Here is an 18,667-nt window from a genome sequence, read left to right as displayed (position 1 = left end):
GTAGTATTCTCCTCTGTCCTCAGAGATGATGTTAGTGATGCTGTAACTCTGTCCTGATGCTTTTGGTGAGGTAACATTCTTCTTGTACCAGGTGTATTTGTCCACAGGTGGGTTGGATTCACTGCTGCAGGTCAGAGTCACTGAACTGCCCTCCATTATTTCACCAGAGGGACTGACTGACACTGAGGTGTTCCTTGGGCCATCTGGTGTTGAAGACCAGATTCATTTATAGCAACATTTGTGTTTACATTTTACAGGTGAGTTTGAAATCATTTAATTCAGAGTAAAAGACAATCAGAAAAATAATAATTAAAAAGAATGATGATATGGTGGTAATACAAATTCAAGGAAATGGATGTTACACACAAAAATATTTATTCATATTTATTCATATGGAAAACAATCTATTCCCAATTCAAGAATCAACATAATCAGTATATCAAATGAAACCCACAATGTACTGACATGTGACAGTGAGAGTCTCTTCAGCAGAGGGGAGATCCTCATGGCCTTCTACAGCACAGGAGTATCGGCCTGTATCCTCACTGCTGACTGAGAATAGGCTATAGACAGGAGAGGAGGTGTTGCTGTTTGGTATAGGCTGTCCATTCTTATACCAACTGTAGGCTGTGATGGGGTCCAGTGTACATTTGGTTGTACATATCAGTGTGACATTCTCCCTCTCTGACACAGATGTAGGATCCATCTCCAACACAACATCTAGAGTATGAGGAAACAAATCATTATTCTCCTCCTTTGTGTCTGTATAGCTGCCCTTTATAAGGTAATTATAGTCATTCATTAATGAATTTGATTTATTTAGCCAGGATAGTCAACTCTGTAATACTTTCCACTGTTTTCCAGGAAGTATTGGGTTCAATAGAGTCAATTTAAACAGATTTTAACACAACATTCTCATTAGCATACATGCTAAAATCACAGCATACACTGAAGCACACACATCATATGCTTTAGCATACATACAGAACCACACTCACATTACAACTATCTAGATAGATGTGAGATGAGTGACAGATACTGTAAATACAAACCAAGACAATTTTCTTGAACTAAATGGAATTCAACAGTTGAACTATATTGAATGTACGTAACTGTACCTGTGACAGACAGAGTGACTCCAGGACTGCCAATATATTTCCCTCCGGTCTGATCTGTTAATAATCTGAACTTGTACTCAGCAGAGTCACTCTCTCTCAGGTCTGTGATCCTCAGTGTGTGACAATTCTTCTGATCTCCATGACACTCCAGACGACCTGCATACTCTGGGTCCTGACCTAGATCTCCATGACACTCCAGACGACCTGCATACTCTGGGTCCTGACCTAGATCTTTAGGTTCTTTACCAGTCCCAGATTCAGTGAACCAGAGGGTTGTTGTGACTGTACCACTGGGATATGTATAAGAGCAGTGCAGCTCCACTGTTGACCCCTTCAAGGCACAGATACTTTTCTTGGTGTAAGTCACACTCCAGACATTCTGACCCAGTACCACTGAAACAAGGTCACACAACACAATGCTATCAGAATTAAGCCAATGTATCTCTGTAATGTGTCTGTATCTATGTAATGTGTCTGTATCTCTGTAATGTGTCTGTGTCTCTGTAATGTTTCTATATCTGTAATGTGTCTGTATCTCTGTAATGTGTCTGTATCTATGTAATGTGTCTGTATCTATGTAATGTGTCTGTATCTCTGTAATGTGTCTGTATCTCTGTAATGTGTCTGTATCTCTGTAATGTGTCTGTATCTATGTAATGTGTCTGTATCTCTGTAATGTGTCTGTATCTCTGTAATGTGTCTGTATCTCTGTAATGTGTCTGTATCTCTGTAATGTGTCTGTATCTCTGTAATGTGTCTGTATCTCTGTAATGTGTCTGTATCTGTAATGTGTCTGTATCTCTGTAATGTGTCTGTGTCTCTGTAATGTGTCTGTATCTCTGTAATGTGTCTGTGTCTCTGTAATGTGTCTGTATCTATGTAGTGTGTCTGTGTCTCTGTAATGTTTCTATATCTCTGTAATGTGTCTGTATCTCTGTAATGTGTGTCACGTCCTGGCCAATATAAGGGTTAATTGTTATTGTAGTTTGGTCAGGACGTGGCAGAGGGTATTTGTTTTATGTGGTTCGGGGTGGTGTTTTGGTAGAAGGGCGTTTGATTTATTATTTCCGGGTTTTTGGTTTATGGTCTATGTTTATGTATTTCTATGGTTAATGTATTTCTATGTTAGGTTGATTGGGGTTTGGGACTCTCAATTGGAGGCAGGTGCTTCCTCGTTGCCTCTGATTGAGAGTCCTATATATGGGTAATTGTTTGGTGTAGGTTTTTGTGGGAGATTGTTTCTTGTCTAGCGTGTGTGAGCCTGAGAAGACTGTTCGGGGATCGTGAGTTTGTTTTGTTGTTTTGGTGTTCATTTTGAGTTTAATAAATGTTCAAGATGAACAAACACAGTCCTGCTGGATTTTGGTCCTCCTTCACCATCGATAACTGTGACAGAATCTCCCACCACAAAAGGACCAAGCAGCAGAGGAAGGAGCAACAGGTGGACTGGAAGGAGCAGAGGGAATTTGAATTGGACAAACGGGAGAAATGGACATGGGAGCAAGTTATGGCCGGAGAGGGCCCATGGAAGAAATGGAGCAAAGACCGGGAATGCTACCGAGGAACACGACTGCCGATTAAACCCGAGAGGCAGCCCCAAGAATTTTTTTGGGGGGGGCATATGGGTAGTTTGGCGGGCAAGTTTGGAGCCCCAGGCCAAATCCCCGGACTGTGTCACAGAAGCCAGTTAATGGACATGTCTCGTGCTTCGGGGTAATGAGTATTATGGCGAGGCCAAGTGTTTTTAGGCCAGTACACGCTATACCAGCACCCCGCATTTACCAGGGGGTAGTAGGCATTCAGCCAGAAAGGGCGATGCCAGGTTTAAGCTCGAGACCGCCAGTAAGCCTCCACGGTCCTATATATCCTGTTCCCGCTCCACGCACTAGCCTAGAGGTGCGTGTTCCCAGTCTGGCACGTCCAGTACCAGCACCACGCACCAGGTTTCAAGTGCATCAGCCCAGTCCGACTCGTCCTGTTCCCGCTCCCCGCATTAGCCTGGAAGTGCGTGTTCCCAGGCTGATAACCCCAGTACCAGCACCACGCACCAGGCTTCCAGTGCGTCGGCTCAGTCAGAAGTCGCCAGAGCTGCCCGTCAGTCAGGAGTCGCCAGAGCCGCCCGTCAGTCAGGAGTCGCCAGAGCCGCCCGTCAGTCAGGAGTCGCCAGAGCCGCCCGTCAGTCAGGAGTCGCCAGAGCCGCCCGTCAGTCAGGAGTCGCCAGAGCCGCCCGTCAGTCAGGAGTCGCCAGAGCCGCCCGTCAGTCAGGAGTCGCCAGAGCTGCCCGTCAGTCCGGAGATGCCAGAGCGGCCCGACTGCCCGGAGATGCCAGAACGGCCCGACTGCCCGGAGATGCCAGAGTGGCCCGACTGCCCGGAGATGCCAGAGCGGCCCGACTGCCCGGATCAGCCAGAGCGGCCCGTCGGTCAGGATCAGCCAGAGCGGCCCGTCGGTCAGGATCAGCCAGAGCGGCCCGTCGGCCAGGATCAGCCAGAGCGGCCCGTCGGCCAGGATCAGCCAGAGTGGCCCATCTGCCCAGAGTCTGCTGATGACCAAAAATCAAGGGAGTCTAGCAGCAACCCTAAACTGAGTAAGCCTGACATTTCAGAACTTAAAGTAATTAACGGTTTAATTGATGAGTCTGCATACAGGGTGGAGAGGAGGAGGTCTGCCCATGATCCAGAGCAGGGGGAGTCTGCCTACGGTCCGAGGCTGATCGGGTCGGTCGGCACTCTGGAGGACAATAGGCCGGAGCCTGAACCACCACCTGTATAGGTGGGTTGGGGAGGGGGGGTGTAGCACAAGTGCCGTCGGTGACGGCAGCCACCCTCCCTTTAGTTTAGGGGGATTTTTTGTTGTTTGGGGTTTTTGTTATTCTTGAGGTGCTTCCGGGGTTAGCACCTTTAGGGGGGGGGGGGGGTACTGTCACGTCCTGGCCAATATAAGGGTTAATTGTTATTGTAGTTTGGTCAGGACGTGGCAGAGGGTATTTGTTTTATGTGGTTCGGGGTGGTGTTTTGGTAGAAGGGCGTTTGATTTATTATTTCCGGGTTTTTGGTTTATGGTCTATGTATTTCTATGTGTAGTCTGGTTAATGTATTTCTATGTTAGGTTGATTGGGGTTTGGGACTCTCAATTGGAGGCAGGTGCTTCCTCGTTGCCTCTGATTGAGAGTCCTATATATGGGTAATTGTTTGGTGTAGGTTTTTGTGGGAGATTGTTTCTTGTCTAGCGTGTGTGAGCCTGAGAAGACTGTTCGGGGATCGTGAGTTTGTTTTGTTGTTTTGGTGTTCATTTTGAGTTTAATAAATGTTCAAGATGAACAAACGCAGTCCTGCTGGATTTTGGTCCTCCTTCACCATCGATAACCGTGACAATGTGTCTGTATCTCTGTAATGTGTCTGTATCTCTGTAATGTGTCTGTATCTCTGTAATGTATCTCTGTAATGTGTCTGTATCTCTGTAATGTGTCTGTATCTCAGTAATGTATCTCTGTAATGTGTTTATATCTGCAATGTGTCTGTATCTATGCAATGTGTCTGTATCTATGCAATGTGTCTGTATCTATGCAATGTGTCTGTATCTATGCAATGTGTCTGTATCTATGCAATGTGTCTGTATCTATGCAATGTGTCTGTATCTATGCAATGTGTCTGTATCTATGCAATGTGTCTGTATCTATGCAATGTAAATGTGTTTATGTAAAACATAGGCACCACAATGTAAATAAGTCCCAGACTTTATTGTCCTTTAAATCAACAATCCTGGTCACTGTAAATAAACTGTGTGTACATGTGTGTATGTATTTTTTTTAACTGACCAATAAAATCAATCAATCCAAACTGTGCAGCAGCCATTTGATGAATGGAAAGAGACATTTGTTACAAAACACCAGAAAGCTGAATGACATTCAGAGATTGTCAAGCCTTCGATACTGGGTAAGCCTACAAGGTAAGGTGGGATGTATTCCTATTTGTTCAGATTGATTGTGGTTTTAAAAACGTAAACCATGCTATAGAAGTGCTCCAAGTCGTTATGCTTTTGTTTATTGGTTGTGTGGTGCATTGGCACAGAAACCTGTTGGTAGAAAATGTGAATATATTTTATATAATTATAAATATGGCATCAAAATTTTGAAAATCTGATTTCCCCCTGGCTGATCACTGTCTGCAGCCGGCTCTGATCGTAATAATGAAATAGGCAGGGAGAGTGAGCTCATCCGTGGTGGTCGGCGAACCCTGAACCTTCTGGGCCAATATCCCCTGTGTGCCATTGACTGTGCCACAAAAGCATGCTGAAGTCAATTTTCACATGAATAAACACACAGTTGCTATGTAATGATTACTAACTGGGTGGGTTGAGATTATTACATATAAAAGCACTAAACCTCTCTCTAAAAGCTTCACTTATTCAACAGTTTTACTTGAACCCTAAATGGTTCTCCAGTAGATTAATAAGAAAAGCTCATCCATTGTTTAAAATGGCCATTTTGCCTTTGTGCAGATTGCCATGTCTCATTTTAGATTAATTGAGAATTATACTTTTTTCAAAAGTATCTGTCTTTTTCAAACAAGCATTACAGAGCTGGTTACAATTTCATCCCCCTGAAAAGATAAAACAAATATTATGGCTGAACTCAAATGTACTGGTTGATAAAATACCTGTAATTATGGGAAAGATGTTTGAACGTTGTGGATGCTTGTGCTTTTTTTTCACCTTAAAGATGCATCAATTTCAAAATGAGTAGGGTTTGTCCACACCATGTTGCCATAGTTGGTGAGTTGAGTGTGAAACCACAGACAAGAATCACTCAGTGAGGTGTGAAAGATACCTATTTAAAGGGAAGTGGAGACGCCTAACACCAGAATAACATTATGATTCATATCCTTTAGAAATGTCTGTAGAGAAACAGAACAACTAAAAGATAAGAATGAGACCATACCTGTCACAGACCAGAGAAATACCAGCAACACACTTCCTGCTGTTCTCAAGGCCATTGTTGCATCTCCCACCCTGCAGTCTTAGAAACATAAACAACAACTCACTCTATAGCAGGTGAATAACTCCACCTGATACATTGAAGTAGAAACTGTAAATGGGGTACAGGGCCTCATTACTGAAAATGAACCAGGCTCATATTGTGCTGTGTTGTATTGTGCTATATGGTTGTCTATGTGAATACTGTCTGTCTGTAAGTCTATTGCACTATGTATGTAATGTGTGTGACGTGTTGCATGTCTGTCTTCGTCTGTCTATTTAAGATGACATGCTGTCTGATGCAAAAACTATTTCCTAATGGATACAATAAAGTCATCAACATCACAAACAACAAAAACAATCACTTATTGAACAGATGTGTAGAACTGTAAACACATATTTCAACATTGATTGTTGTGAAGCTGTTTATTCTCAGATCCCCAGATACAGGAGGATAAATGTTCAATTCTCTATGGTCCGTCAAGCTGTACAGCAGCCTAAAGACTGACCACCAGGTTCAATGATAACTCCTATCCCCAAGCTGTGAGGCTAAACAACAATTGACTCTCTCTCTCACACACACACACACACACACACACACACACACACACACACACACACACACACACACACACACACACACACACACACACACACACACACACACACACACACACACACACACAGACACACAGACACACACACACACACACACACACACACACACACACACACAGACACACACACACACACACCATCTGTAGTGAAGGCCCATAAGGCCCATAGAGTCTGTATCAGTCTAGAGAGCTGGTTGTTATGGATGTAGAAAAGTTAAAACACACATCCTACACAGTATAGATGTCAACCCTACTCCCTATCAGTCCCAGTATAGATGTCAACCCTACTCCCTATCAGTCCCAGTATAGATGTCAACCCTACTCCCTATCAGTCCCAGTATAGATGTCAACCCTACTCCCTATCAGTCCCAGTATAGATGTCAACCCTACTCCCTATCAGTCCCAGTATAGATGTCAACCCTACTCCCTATCAGTCCCAGTATAGATGTCAACCCTACTCCCTATCAGTCCCAGTATAGATGTCAACCCTACTCCCTATCAGTCCCAGTATAGATGTCAACCCTACTCCCTATCAGTCCCAGTATAGATGTCAACCCTACTCCCTATCAGTCCCAGTATAGATGTCAACCCTACTCCCTATCAGTCCCAGTATAGATGTCAACCCTACTCCCTATCAGTCCCAGTATAGATGTCAACCCTACTCCCTATCAGTCCCAGTATAGATGTCAACCCTACTCCCTATCAGTCCCAGTATAGATGTCAACCCTACTCCCTATCAGTCCCAGTATAGATGTCAACCCTACTCCCTATCAGTCCCAGTATAGATGTCAACCCTACTCCCTATCAGTCCCAGTATAGATGTCAACCCTACTCCCTATCAGTCCCAGTATAGATGTCAACCCTACTCCCTATCAGTCCCAGTATAGATGTCAACCCTACTCCCTATCAGTCTCAGTATAGATGTCAACCCTACTCCCTATCAGTCCCAGTATAGATGTCAACCCTACTCCCTATCAGTCCCAGTATAGATGTCAACCCTACTCCCTATCAGTCCCAGTATAGATGTCAACCCTACTCCCTATCAGTCCCAGTATAGATGTCAACCCTACTCCCTATCAGTCCCAGTATAGATGTCAACCCTACTCCCTATCAGTCCCAGTATAGATGTCAACCCTACTCCCTATCAGTCCCAGTATAGATGTCAACCCTACTCCCTATCAGTCCCAGTATAGATGTCAACCCTACTCCCTATCAGTCCCAGTATAGATGTCAACCCTACTCCCTATCAGTCCCAGTATAGATGTCAACCCTACTCCCTATCAGTCCCAGTATAGATGTCAACCCTACTCCCTATCAGTCCCAGTATAGATGTCAACCCTACTCCCTATCAGTCCCAGTATAGATGTCAACCCTACTCCCTATCAGTCCCAGTATAGATGTCAACCCTACTCCCTATCAGTCCCAGTATAGATGTCAACCCTACTCCCTATCAGTCCCAGTATAGATGTCAACCCTACTCCCTATCAGTCTCAGTATAGATGTCAACCCTACTCCCTATCAGTCCCAGTATAGATGTCAACCCTACTCCCTATCAGTCCCAGTATAGATGTCAACCCTACTCCCTATCAGTCCCAGTATAGATGTCAACCCTACTCAGTCTGGTCCTAAAGGACCCTCAGATAAATCCACTGTGTCATTCACACACATTCCAACACTCCTCCACTGAGACACTTTATGAATACAGGCCCTGATGTAACAACCAAAACTGTCTCACCCTGATCTGTTTCACCTGTCTTGTGCTTGTCTCCACCCGCCCTCCAGGTGTCGCCAGTTTCCCCCCTTATCCCCTGTGTATTTATACAGTGGTGGAAAAGTACCCAATTGTCATACTTGAGTAAAAGTGAGTCACCCAGTAAAATACGACTTGAGTAAAAGTCTAAAAGTATTTGGTTTTAAATAATATGATATAAAGTATCAAAAATAAATGTAATTGCAAAAATGTACTTAAGTATCAAAAGTAAAAGTATGAATCATTTCAAATTCCTTGTTAAGCAAACCAGATGGCACAACTGTTTGTGTTTTGTTTGTATGTGCAGATAGCCAGGGGCACACTCCAACACTCAGAAATCATTCAGAAACAAAGCGTTTGTGTTTAGTGAGTTTTCACATCAGAAGCAGTAGGGATGACCAGGGATGTTCTCTTGATAAGTGCGTGAATTGGACCTTTTCTGTCCTGCTAAGCATTCAAAATTTAACGAGGACTTTTGGGTGTCAGGGGAAATGTATTGAGTAATAAGTACATTATTTTCTTTTAGGAATGTAGTGAAGTAAAAGTGAAAGTTGTCAAAAATAAAAATAGTAAAATAAAGTACAGATACCCCAAAACAACTACTTCAGGAGTACTTGAAAGTATTTTTACTCAAGTACTTTACACCACTGCCTTTATACCTGTATTTTCTGTTTGTCTGTTGCCAGTTCGTCTCGCCAAGCCTACCAGCCTGGTTCTCCCTAGCCCCTGTTTCTCTCTAGCCCCTGGTTCTCCCTAGCCCCTGGTTCTCCCTAGCCCCTGGTTCTCCCTAGCCCCTGGTTCTCTCTAGCCCCTGGTTCTCCCTAGCCCCTGGTTCTCTCTAGCCCCTGTTTCTCCCTAGCCCCTGGTTCTCCCTAGCCCCTGGTTCTCCCTAGCCCCTGGTTCCCCCTAGCCCCTGTTTCTCCCTAGCCCCTGGTTCTCTCTAGCCCCTGGTTCTCCCTAGCCCCTGTTTCTCCCTAGCCCCTGTTTCTCCCTAGCCCCTGGTTCTCTCTAGCCCCTGTTTCTCCCTAGCCCCTGGTTCTCTCTAGCCCCTGGTTCTCCCTAGCCCCTGGTTCTCCCTAGCCCCTGGTTCTCCCTAGCCCCTGGTTCTCTCTAGCCCCTGGTTCTCCCTAGCCCCTGGTTCTCCCTAGCCCCTGGTTCTCCCTAGCCCCTGTTTCTCCCTAGCCCCTGTTTCTCCCTAGCCCCTGGTTCTCTCTAGCCCCTGGTTCTCCCTAGCCCCTGGTTCTCCCTAGCCCCTAGCCCCTGGTTCTCCCTAGCCCCTGTTTCTCCCTAGCCCCTGGTTCTCCCTAGCCCCTGGTTCCCCCTAGCCCCTGGTTCTCCCTAGCCCCTGGTTCTCCCTAGCCCCTGGTTCTCCCTAGCCCCTGGTTCTCCCTAGCCCCTGGTTCTCCCTAGCCCCTGGTTCTCCCTAGCCCCTGTTTCCCCCTAGCCCCTGGTTCTCTCTAGCCCCTGGTTCTCCCTAGCCCCTGGTTCTCCCTAGCCCCTGGTTCTCCCTAGCCCCTGGTTCTCTCTAGCCCCTGTTTCCCCCTAGCCCCTGGTTCTCTCTAGCCCCTGGTTCTCTCTAGCCCCTGGTTCCCCCTAGCCCCTGGTTCCCCCTAGCCCCTGGTTCTCTCTAGCCCCTGGTTCTCCCTAGCCCCTGGTTCTCCCTAGCCCCTGTTTCTCCCTAGCCCCTGTTTCTCCCTAGCCCCTGGTTCTCCCTAGCCCCTGGTTCTCTCTAGCCCCTGTTTTTCTAGTTTTTCCGGTTTTGACCACTCTGCCTGTCCTGACCCTGAGCCTGCCTGCCGTTCTGTACCTTACTGACTCTACCCTGGATTACTGACCTCTGCCTGCCCTTGACCTGTCGTCTGCCTGCCCCCTGTTTTGTTAATAAACATCTGTTATTCAAACTGTCTGCATCTGGGTCTTATCTGACACAGTTCTGATCCAAAACACAGCTCAAAACATAACAAGAAGTAAAATTATACATTCCCCTCAAGAATATGACTAATGACTAAAATCAAATAACCCAAAACTATTTTTCAAGATATTGTCACGCGTACTTATAGAGTGAAGTGAAGGAGAGAGGTCCTGTACAGAGAGTCAACCAGTTGATACATATTTAAAGTAGTCAGGGCACAAGTAGCTGATGCAGAACTGTCCTTTCCTCTTTAAGTCATTAACATGCATGACGACGAGAACAACATGTCAGAGAAGGGAGGTTACTGTATTAGAATGGGCCCTACATTTCTAAAATGGACAAAATGTCCCCCATTTCCACTTTTATTTAAATACAGAATCATGTTAACAATATGTTGACTATTCTTTATGGAATGTTTATAATATCTTAGAATGTGTTGCCTTGTCCCTCTGAGTTCTACATGGAACAGGTCAAAGTTCCATTTACATTTGGTCAGTTCCATGAAGTCATTCATTCTATTCTATAAACACATTCAATTTACACTCCTCATCAGCTGCATCAAAGTGATACTGAAGGTTTCAGTGTTCTAGACTAGAGCTCTCCCTACTGGCATCTCAGCATTACTGTAGTGTCTCTTCGTACGATGGGCAGTAATATAATGCCTTGATCATATTCAGTTACACTGGCTTCTTCCCAAATGGCACCCTATGTCAAAAGTAGTACACTATTAAGGGAACAGGGTGCCATTTGGGAGAGACCCACTGTTGGCCATCGTGTATAGTACTGGTACCTAATAATAATGTCCTCAATAATGTTGGGCTAATAACAACATAACAAACTAATGAAACGCAACACTGGCGTTAAAAAGTAAAATTTAAGCACACAAAAATTGATGTCTGTTCTATAGAACATGCCGCTATCATATTCTGTTCCACTGTTGGCCCTTGTGAACAGCAGATGGCAAGCAGTGGATAGCAGCTGATTTACGGGCTCCTGACCTACTCCGCTATTTTGTGTCTTTTTTGTGCTGATTTTAACTTTACTCTGACCGAAAACAGCTTCCGGACATCAGAACAGTGATCATTTAACTTGATATGGACAAACATTTCTACCTCAACGAGATGGCAAATTATGGACGTTCTGCTTACTCCGGACCAGGCCCTAATCCCCCGGGACTCGAAAGAGGAAGTGGCGGCAATAGAGAGGCAAGCGAGCAGGCATCCTGACGAGATTACGTTGGCGATCAAATAGACCACCATTGCCCTCTGTTCTATTGTAAATAAGATTGTGTTCTTAACTGACTTTCCTAGTTAAATAAAGGTTAAATACAAAATGTATTTAATAAATTAATATTGGCGAACGTGCAGTCACTGGAGAACAAACTGGATGAGCTATGTTCTATCCTATCACTGGAAAACTGTAATACGTTTTTCTTGAGTTGTGGCTGAATGAGGACCTGGATATACATCTTGCTGGTTTTTCTACACAAAAATGTTTTGCTTTCTAGAACCTTAAAGGGTTATTTGGCTGATGCCATAGGAGAACCCTTTGAAGAATCCTTTTAGGTTCCAGGAAGAACCTTTTTGAATTACAGGTAGAACCTTTTTGGGTTCCATGTAGAACCCTTTCCACAGAGTGTTCTACATGTAAACGAAAGGGGTTCTACCTAGAACCAAAAAGGGTGCTCCTATTGGGACAGCCGAGGAACCCTTTTGGAACCCTTTTCTCTAAGAGTGCATCTTCAAGAATGGATGGCAGACTCTGGTAAGTCGAAGGGAGGAGGGGTGTGTCTCTTTGTTAAGGAAGTCTCAAGTTTTTGCTTGCCTGAGTTAGAACACCTTGTGATAAGCAGTAAACAATACTGTTTACCAAGAGAGTTTTCATCTACACTGAACAAAAATATAAACGCAACATGCAAAATATTTTAAGATTTTACTGACTTACAGTTCATATAAGGAAATCCGTTAATTTAAATAAATGTATTAGGACCTAATAGATTTCATATGACTGGGAATACACATATGCATCTGTTGGTCACAGATACCTTAAAAAAAAGTAGGGGCATGGATCAGAAAACTAGTCAGTATCTGGTGTGACCACTTTTTGTCTCATGCAGCGCGACATCTCCTTTCCATAGAGGCCTGTCGAATGTTGTCCAACTAATCTTTAATGGCTGTGAGAAGTTGCTGAATATTGGCAAGAACTGGAACATGCTGTCGTACACGTCGATCCAGAGCATCCAAAGCATTCTCAATAGGACAGTGGTGAGTATGCAGGCCATAGAAGAACTGGGACATTTTCAGCTTCCAGAAATTGTGTATGATTCTTGCGACATGGGGCCATGCATTTTGATGCTGAAACATGAGGTGATGGCGGTGGATGAATAGCACAAAAATGGGCCTCAGGATCTCGTCACAGTATCTCTCTGTATTCAAATTGACATCGATAAAATGCAATTGTGTTCGTTGTCCATAGCTTATGCCTAACCATACCATAACCCCACTGCCACCATGGGGTATACTGTTCACAACGTTGGCATCAGCAAAACGCTTGCCCAGACTACGCCATACACGCTGTCTGCTATCTGCCCGGTACAGTTGAAAACAGGATTCATCCGTGAAGAGCACACTTCTCCAGCGTGCCAGTGGCCATCGAAGGTGAGTATTTGCCCACTGAAGTCGATTACGATGCCAAACAGCAATCAGGTCAAAATATGCAGTTCTGTCCTTGAGCAAGGCAGTTAACACCCAACAACAACTGATCCCTGGTGCCGATGATGTCGATTAAGGCAGATCCCGCAGTGTTGCTCTGTTTCAGAGGGGTTAGGTTAACTGTAGAAGAAGTTTACAATTGGTTCATTCATCCCCTTCCTCTCCCCTGTAACTATTCCCCAGGTCGTTACTGTAAATGAGAACGTGTTCTCAGTCAACTTACCTGGTAAAATAACGGATAAATAAAATAAAGAAGACACATTTTAGTTGAATGCATTTAGTTGTGCAACTGACTGGGTATCCCCCTTTCCCTTACATGTGTGTACATTTTTATTTTACCTTTATTTAACTAGGAAAGTCAGTTAAGAGCAAATTCTTATTTTCAATGATGGCCTAGGAACAGTGGGTTAACTGCCTTGTTCAGGGGCAGAACGACAGATTTGTACCTTGTCAGCCCAGGGATTCAATCTGCAACCTTTCAGTTACGAGTCCAACACTCTAACCACTAGGCTACCTGCCGACCCATAACCACCTCAATTATTTCATACCCCTGCACATCAACTAGGTACTGGTAAATAGACATGTTATTTTTTACTCATTATTGTTATTTGTTATTCACTGTGTATTTATTCCTTGTGTCACTATTTAAAATGTTTTTACTCTGCATTGTTGGAAATGGACCCGTTAGTAAGCATTTCAATCCACCGTCACTGTGTCTCACGTAAATAATACTCCTAAACACAACCCTCCATCACTGTGTTTCATATTAATACTGTATTACTCCTAAAAGCTAAACACCCAATCCCCTCTTACTTTAGCCCATTTTCAAACACGTCTCCACAAAAATCTATTACTGTCAGAGTCCTTAAAATAGCAGGAAAAAGTATTATATATGAAACCACATGTACAATACTGTATCAGATTAATATGCAGAAATACATCTACAGAGTACATAACAGAAAAACAAAACAACATACATTCCAATAGCATCGCCATGCACATAACAGGATACAGAAGTTCATGGTTACAAACAAATTATAAAATATACATATTTTAAGATATCGTCAAGCATACTTACAGAGTGAAGGGTAGACGTGTTGTAAGTTAACTTACTGTCAGTAAACAGACACTGAGTGTGAAGTTTGAGATCTGTGGTTAACCCAACATTGAAGTAGTCTGTGTCCATAGAGTTTAATAGAGGGCGCACTTGCTTCAAAACTAAAGCCATTGAATACAAACTTTCAGTTGGTTTACCGACTGTCATTAAAGTTATGGAAGTTGAAGAAGAAGACATTAACTACTTTAAAATGGAGATAGTCCTCAATTGCTCTTCTCATTCTGTTGCAGACGACATAATGACAAATATGCATAGATGGACCCTCTAGACAAATCTATGTCAGGAACTAAGAAGCTGATGCAGAGAGGGCTTCCTTCCTCAGTCACACATACAGTGTTCGAGAGCATCAAAACTGTGATGCATCGTGGGTAAATTGTGACTGACTGACTGACTGAGTGAGTGAGTAGTTATTTATCATGCAAGGTCATTTGTAGATCTCGACTCGTCTATAAAGTCGGCTGCAATGTCAAACACTCCTACATTTACATAACATTATAGCATTTGTAGCAAAAATCTAATTCAAATCATGGGACCGATAATATGATTTGTCAGATTAACATTAGCACATCATGTTCAAATCATCTATAAGTGACTTTGTTGAGCTTCACATTGAATTTTATACATTTGGATGATTTGGACATGATTTGGACATGATAAAATGACTAAAAGAAATGTGCAAAAAATGCTAATATTGGTCGGATGACTTGAATGGGATTTGTGCCACAAATGCTAAAACATTAGCAAGTGGAAACAGTACCAGGGGAAACTAAACCAAAGCATGGATTGCTGACATAGGAGGACATGAGGATGATGAGGGTGATGTGTTGATGAGGATGATGTGTTGATGAGGATGATGTGTTGATGAGGATGATGTGTTGATGATGATGATGTGTTGATGATGATGATGTGATGATGAGGATGATGAGGATGATGTGTTGATGAGGATGATGTGTTGATGAGGATGATGTGTTGATGATGATGATGAGGATGATGAGGATGATGTGTTGATGATGATGATGAGGATGATGAGGATGATGTGTTGATGATGTGTTGATGAGGACGATGAGGATGATGTGTTGATGAGGATGATGTGTTGAATAGGATGATGTGTTGATGAGGGTGATGTGTTGATGAGGATGATGTGTTGATGAAGATGATGAGGGTGATGTGTTGATGAGGATGATGTGTTGATGAGGATGATGTGTTGATGAGGATGATGTGTTGATGAGGACGATGTGTTGATGAGGATGATGTGTTGATGAGGATGATGTGTTGATGAGGATGATGTGTTGATGAGGATGATGTGATGATGATGTGTTGATGAGGATGATGAGGATAATGTGATGATGAGGATGTTGTGTTGATGAGGATGATGAGGATGATGTGTTGATGAGGATGATGATGTGTTGATGAGGATGATTATGTGTTGATGAGGATGATGAGGATGATGATGTGTTGATGAGGATGATGAGGATGATGTGATGATGAGGATGATGTGTTGATGAGGACGATGTGTTGATGATGTGTTGATGAGGATGATGATGTGTTGATGAGGATGATGAGGATGATGTGTTGATGAGGATGATGTGTTGATGAGGATGATGATGTGTTGATGAGGATGATGTGTTGATGAGGATGATGTGTTGATGAGGATGATGATGTGTTGATGAGGACGATGTGTTGATGTAGGATGCAGCTAAACAGCTTGACACAATAATTTCTGAGGTAGAGCCTCTACTGATTGAAGATAGCATGTAAATGGCTGTGAGAAACCTATCTAGTAACTGGACCTCTCTGTCTTTTAGAGTCCTGTAAAAGGCTGTGAGAAACCTATCTAATAACTGGACCTCTCTGTCTTTTAGAGCCCTGTAAAAGGCTGTGAGAAACCTATCTAGTAACTGGACCTCTCTGTCTTTTAGAGCTCTGTAAAAGGCTGTGAGAAACCTATCTAGTAACTGGACCTCTCTGTTTTTTAGAGTCCTGTAAAAGGCTGTGAGAAACCTATCTAGTAACTGAACCTCTCTGTCTTTTAGAGCCCTGTAAAAGGCTGTGAGAAACCTATCTAGTAACTGGACCTCTGCCTTTTAGAGTCCTGTAAAAGGCTGTGAGAAACCTATCTAGTAACTGGACCTCTGTGTTTTAGAGTCCATAGCATCCAAAGGCATATACATCTGTCAGCTGGTGTGACCTCAACAAGAAATGTCCAAAATTCCAACGCAATTACAACGTTAAAACAGACAACCCCCAACCTCACGTATGTGGACACTGCCCTGTCTGTAAAGGTATGTGGTATCCTACACTGCCCTGTCTGTAAAGGTATGTGGTATCCTACACTGCCCTGTCTGTAAAGGTATGTGGTATCCTACACTGCCCTGTCTGTAAAGGTATGTGGTATCCTACACTGCCCTGTCTGTAAAGGTATGTGGCCTTCCCTGTAGCTCAGTTGGTAGAGCATGGTGTTTGCAACGCCAGGGTTGTGGGTTCGATTCCCACGGGGGGCCAGCACAGAAAAAAAAAGTATGAAATGTATGCATTCACTACTGTAAGTCGCTCTGGATAAAAGCGTCTGCTAAATGACTAAAAATGTAAAATGTAAAAAAAATCCTACACTGCCCTGTCTGTAAAGGTATGTGGTATCCTACACTGCCCTGTCTGTAAAGGGTCTTTGAAAAGCAGAGACACTGAAGTGGTTCAAGAAGTGGAACATGAGTGCTACCTTCAACCATTGGATGAAGATGAACATTCAGAGACATTTGTGTTTTATGACTTTGAGAGTAATCAGCAACCAGGGGTTTATCTACCAATTGTTGTTTCCACCATGACTTTCAAGGGTGAAAAGTGGTCAGCAGACGGCCTCAACTGTGCTAACATTTATAAACCCCCAGTACTAAAACACTGTGCTCTACTCTGTCTAAAACATTTATAAACCCCCAGTACTAAAACACTGTGCTCTACTCTGTCTAAAACATTTATAAAACCCCAGTACTAAAACACTGTGCTCTACTCTGTCTAAAACATTTATAAACCCCCAGTACTAAAACACTGTGCTCTACTCTGTCTAAAACATTTATAAACCCCAGTACTAAAACACTGTGCTCTACTCTGTCTAAAACATTTATAAACCCCAGTACTAAAACACTGTGCTCTACTCTGTCTAAAACATTTATAAACCCCCAGTACTAAAACACTGTGCTCTACTCTGTCTAAAACATTTATAATCCCCAGTACTAAAACACTGTGCACTACTCTGTCTAAAACATTTATAAACCCCAGTACTAAAACACTGTGCTCTACTCTGTCTAAAACATTTATAAACCCCCAGTACTAAAACACTGTGCTCTACTCTGTCTAAAACATTTATAAACCCCCAGTACTAAAACACTGTGCTCTACTCTGTCTAAAACATTTATAAAATCCTGCTACTAAAACACTGTGCTCTACTCTGTCTAAAACATTTATAAACCCCCAGTACTAAAACACTGTGCTCTACTCTGTCTAAAACATTTATAAAACCCCAGTACTAAAACACTGTGCTCTACTCTGTCTAAAACATTTATAAACCCCAGTACTAAAACACTGTGCTCTACTCTGTCTAAAACATTTATAAAACCTCGGTACTAAAACACTGTGCTCTACTCTGTCTAAAACATTTATAAACCCCAGTACTAAAACACTGTGCTCTACTCTGTCTAAAACATTTATAAACCCCCAGTACTAAAACACTGTGCTCTACTCTGTCTAAAACATTTATAAACCCCAGTACTAAAACACTGTGCTCTACTCTGTCTAAAACATTTATAAAACCCCAGTACTAAAACACTGCTCTACTCTGTCTAAAACATTTATAAACCCCAGTACTAAAACACTGTGCTCTACTCTGTCTAAAACATTTATAAACCCCCAGTACTAAAACACTGTGCTCTACTCTGTCTAAAACATTTATAAACCCCCAGTACTAAAACACTGTGCTCTACTCTGTCTAAAACATTTATAAACCCCCAGTACTAAAACACTGTGCTCTACTCTTTCTAAAACATTTATAAACCCCCAGTACTAAAACACTGTGCTCTACTCTGTCTAAAACATTTATAAACCCCCAGTACTAAAACACTGTGCTCTACTCTGTCTAAAACATTTATAAAACCCTGCTACTAAAACACTGTGCTCTACTCTGTCTAAAACATTTATAAAACCCTGCTACTAAAACACTGTGCTCTACTCTGTCTAAAACATTTATAAAACCCTGCTACTAAAACACTGTGCTCTACTCTGTCTAAAACATTTATAATCCCCAGTACTAAAACACTGTGCTCTACTCTGTCTAAAACATTTATAAACCCCAGTACTAAAACACTGTGCTCTACTCTGTCTAAAACATTTATAAACCCCAGTACTAAAACACTGTGCTCTACTCTGTCTAAAACATTTATAAACCCCAGTACTAAAACACTGTGCTCTACTCTGTCTA

At 42.9% G+C, this 18,667-nt stretch overlaps 1 protein-coding gene across 2 annotated transcripts; it reads right to left on the bottom strand.

The window, feature by feature from the left end:
* Positions 1–358: 358 nt before the first annotated feature.
* Positions 359–16,605, bottom strand: LOC145876117 (uncharacterized). 2 transcript variants are annotated; one of them, XM_082971902.1, is made up of 5 exons: positions 14,161–16,605; positions 6,058–6,135; positions 1,344–1,511; positions 1,119–1,295; positions 359–720 (listed from the first exon to the last, which is right to left on the bottom strand). In XM_082971902.1, the coding sequence occupies exon 1, from the start codon at positions 15,951–15,953 to the stop codon at positions 14,937–14,939; it is 1,017 nt and encodes a 338-aa protein (XP_082828028.1). In that variant the 5' UTR covers positions 15,954–16,605; the 3' UTR covers positions 359–720; positions 1,119–1,295; positions 1,344–1,511; positions 6,058–6,135; positions 14,161–14,936. The 2 variants fall into 2 exon arrangements, with proteins under 2 accessions (XP_082828028.1, XP_082828027.1); XM_082971901.1 differs by having other exon boundaries at positions 1,119–1,511.
* Positions 16,606–18,667: the final 2,062 nt, after the last annotated feature.

The sequence above is a fragment of the Salmo salar genome, unplaced genomic scaffold (genome assembly GCF_965601325.2).
Source record: "Salmo salar unplaced genomic scaffold, fSalSal1 ptg000432l, whole genome shotgun sequence".
In the NCBI taxonomy this organism is placed as follows: domain Eukaryota; kingdom Metazoa; phylum Chordata; class Actinopteri; order Salmoniformes; family Salmonidae; genus Salmo; species Salmo salar.
Note: the sequence above shows the minus strand (reverse complement) of the source record. Positions and strands in the feature narration are given on the sequence as shown.

What these genes read in the sequence shown, in the direction of transcription:
- LOC145876117 (XM_082971901.1), bottom strand. Translation starts at nt 15,953, where the DNA reads ATGCTATCTTCAATCAGTAGAGGCTCTACCTCAGAAATTATTGTGTCA.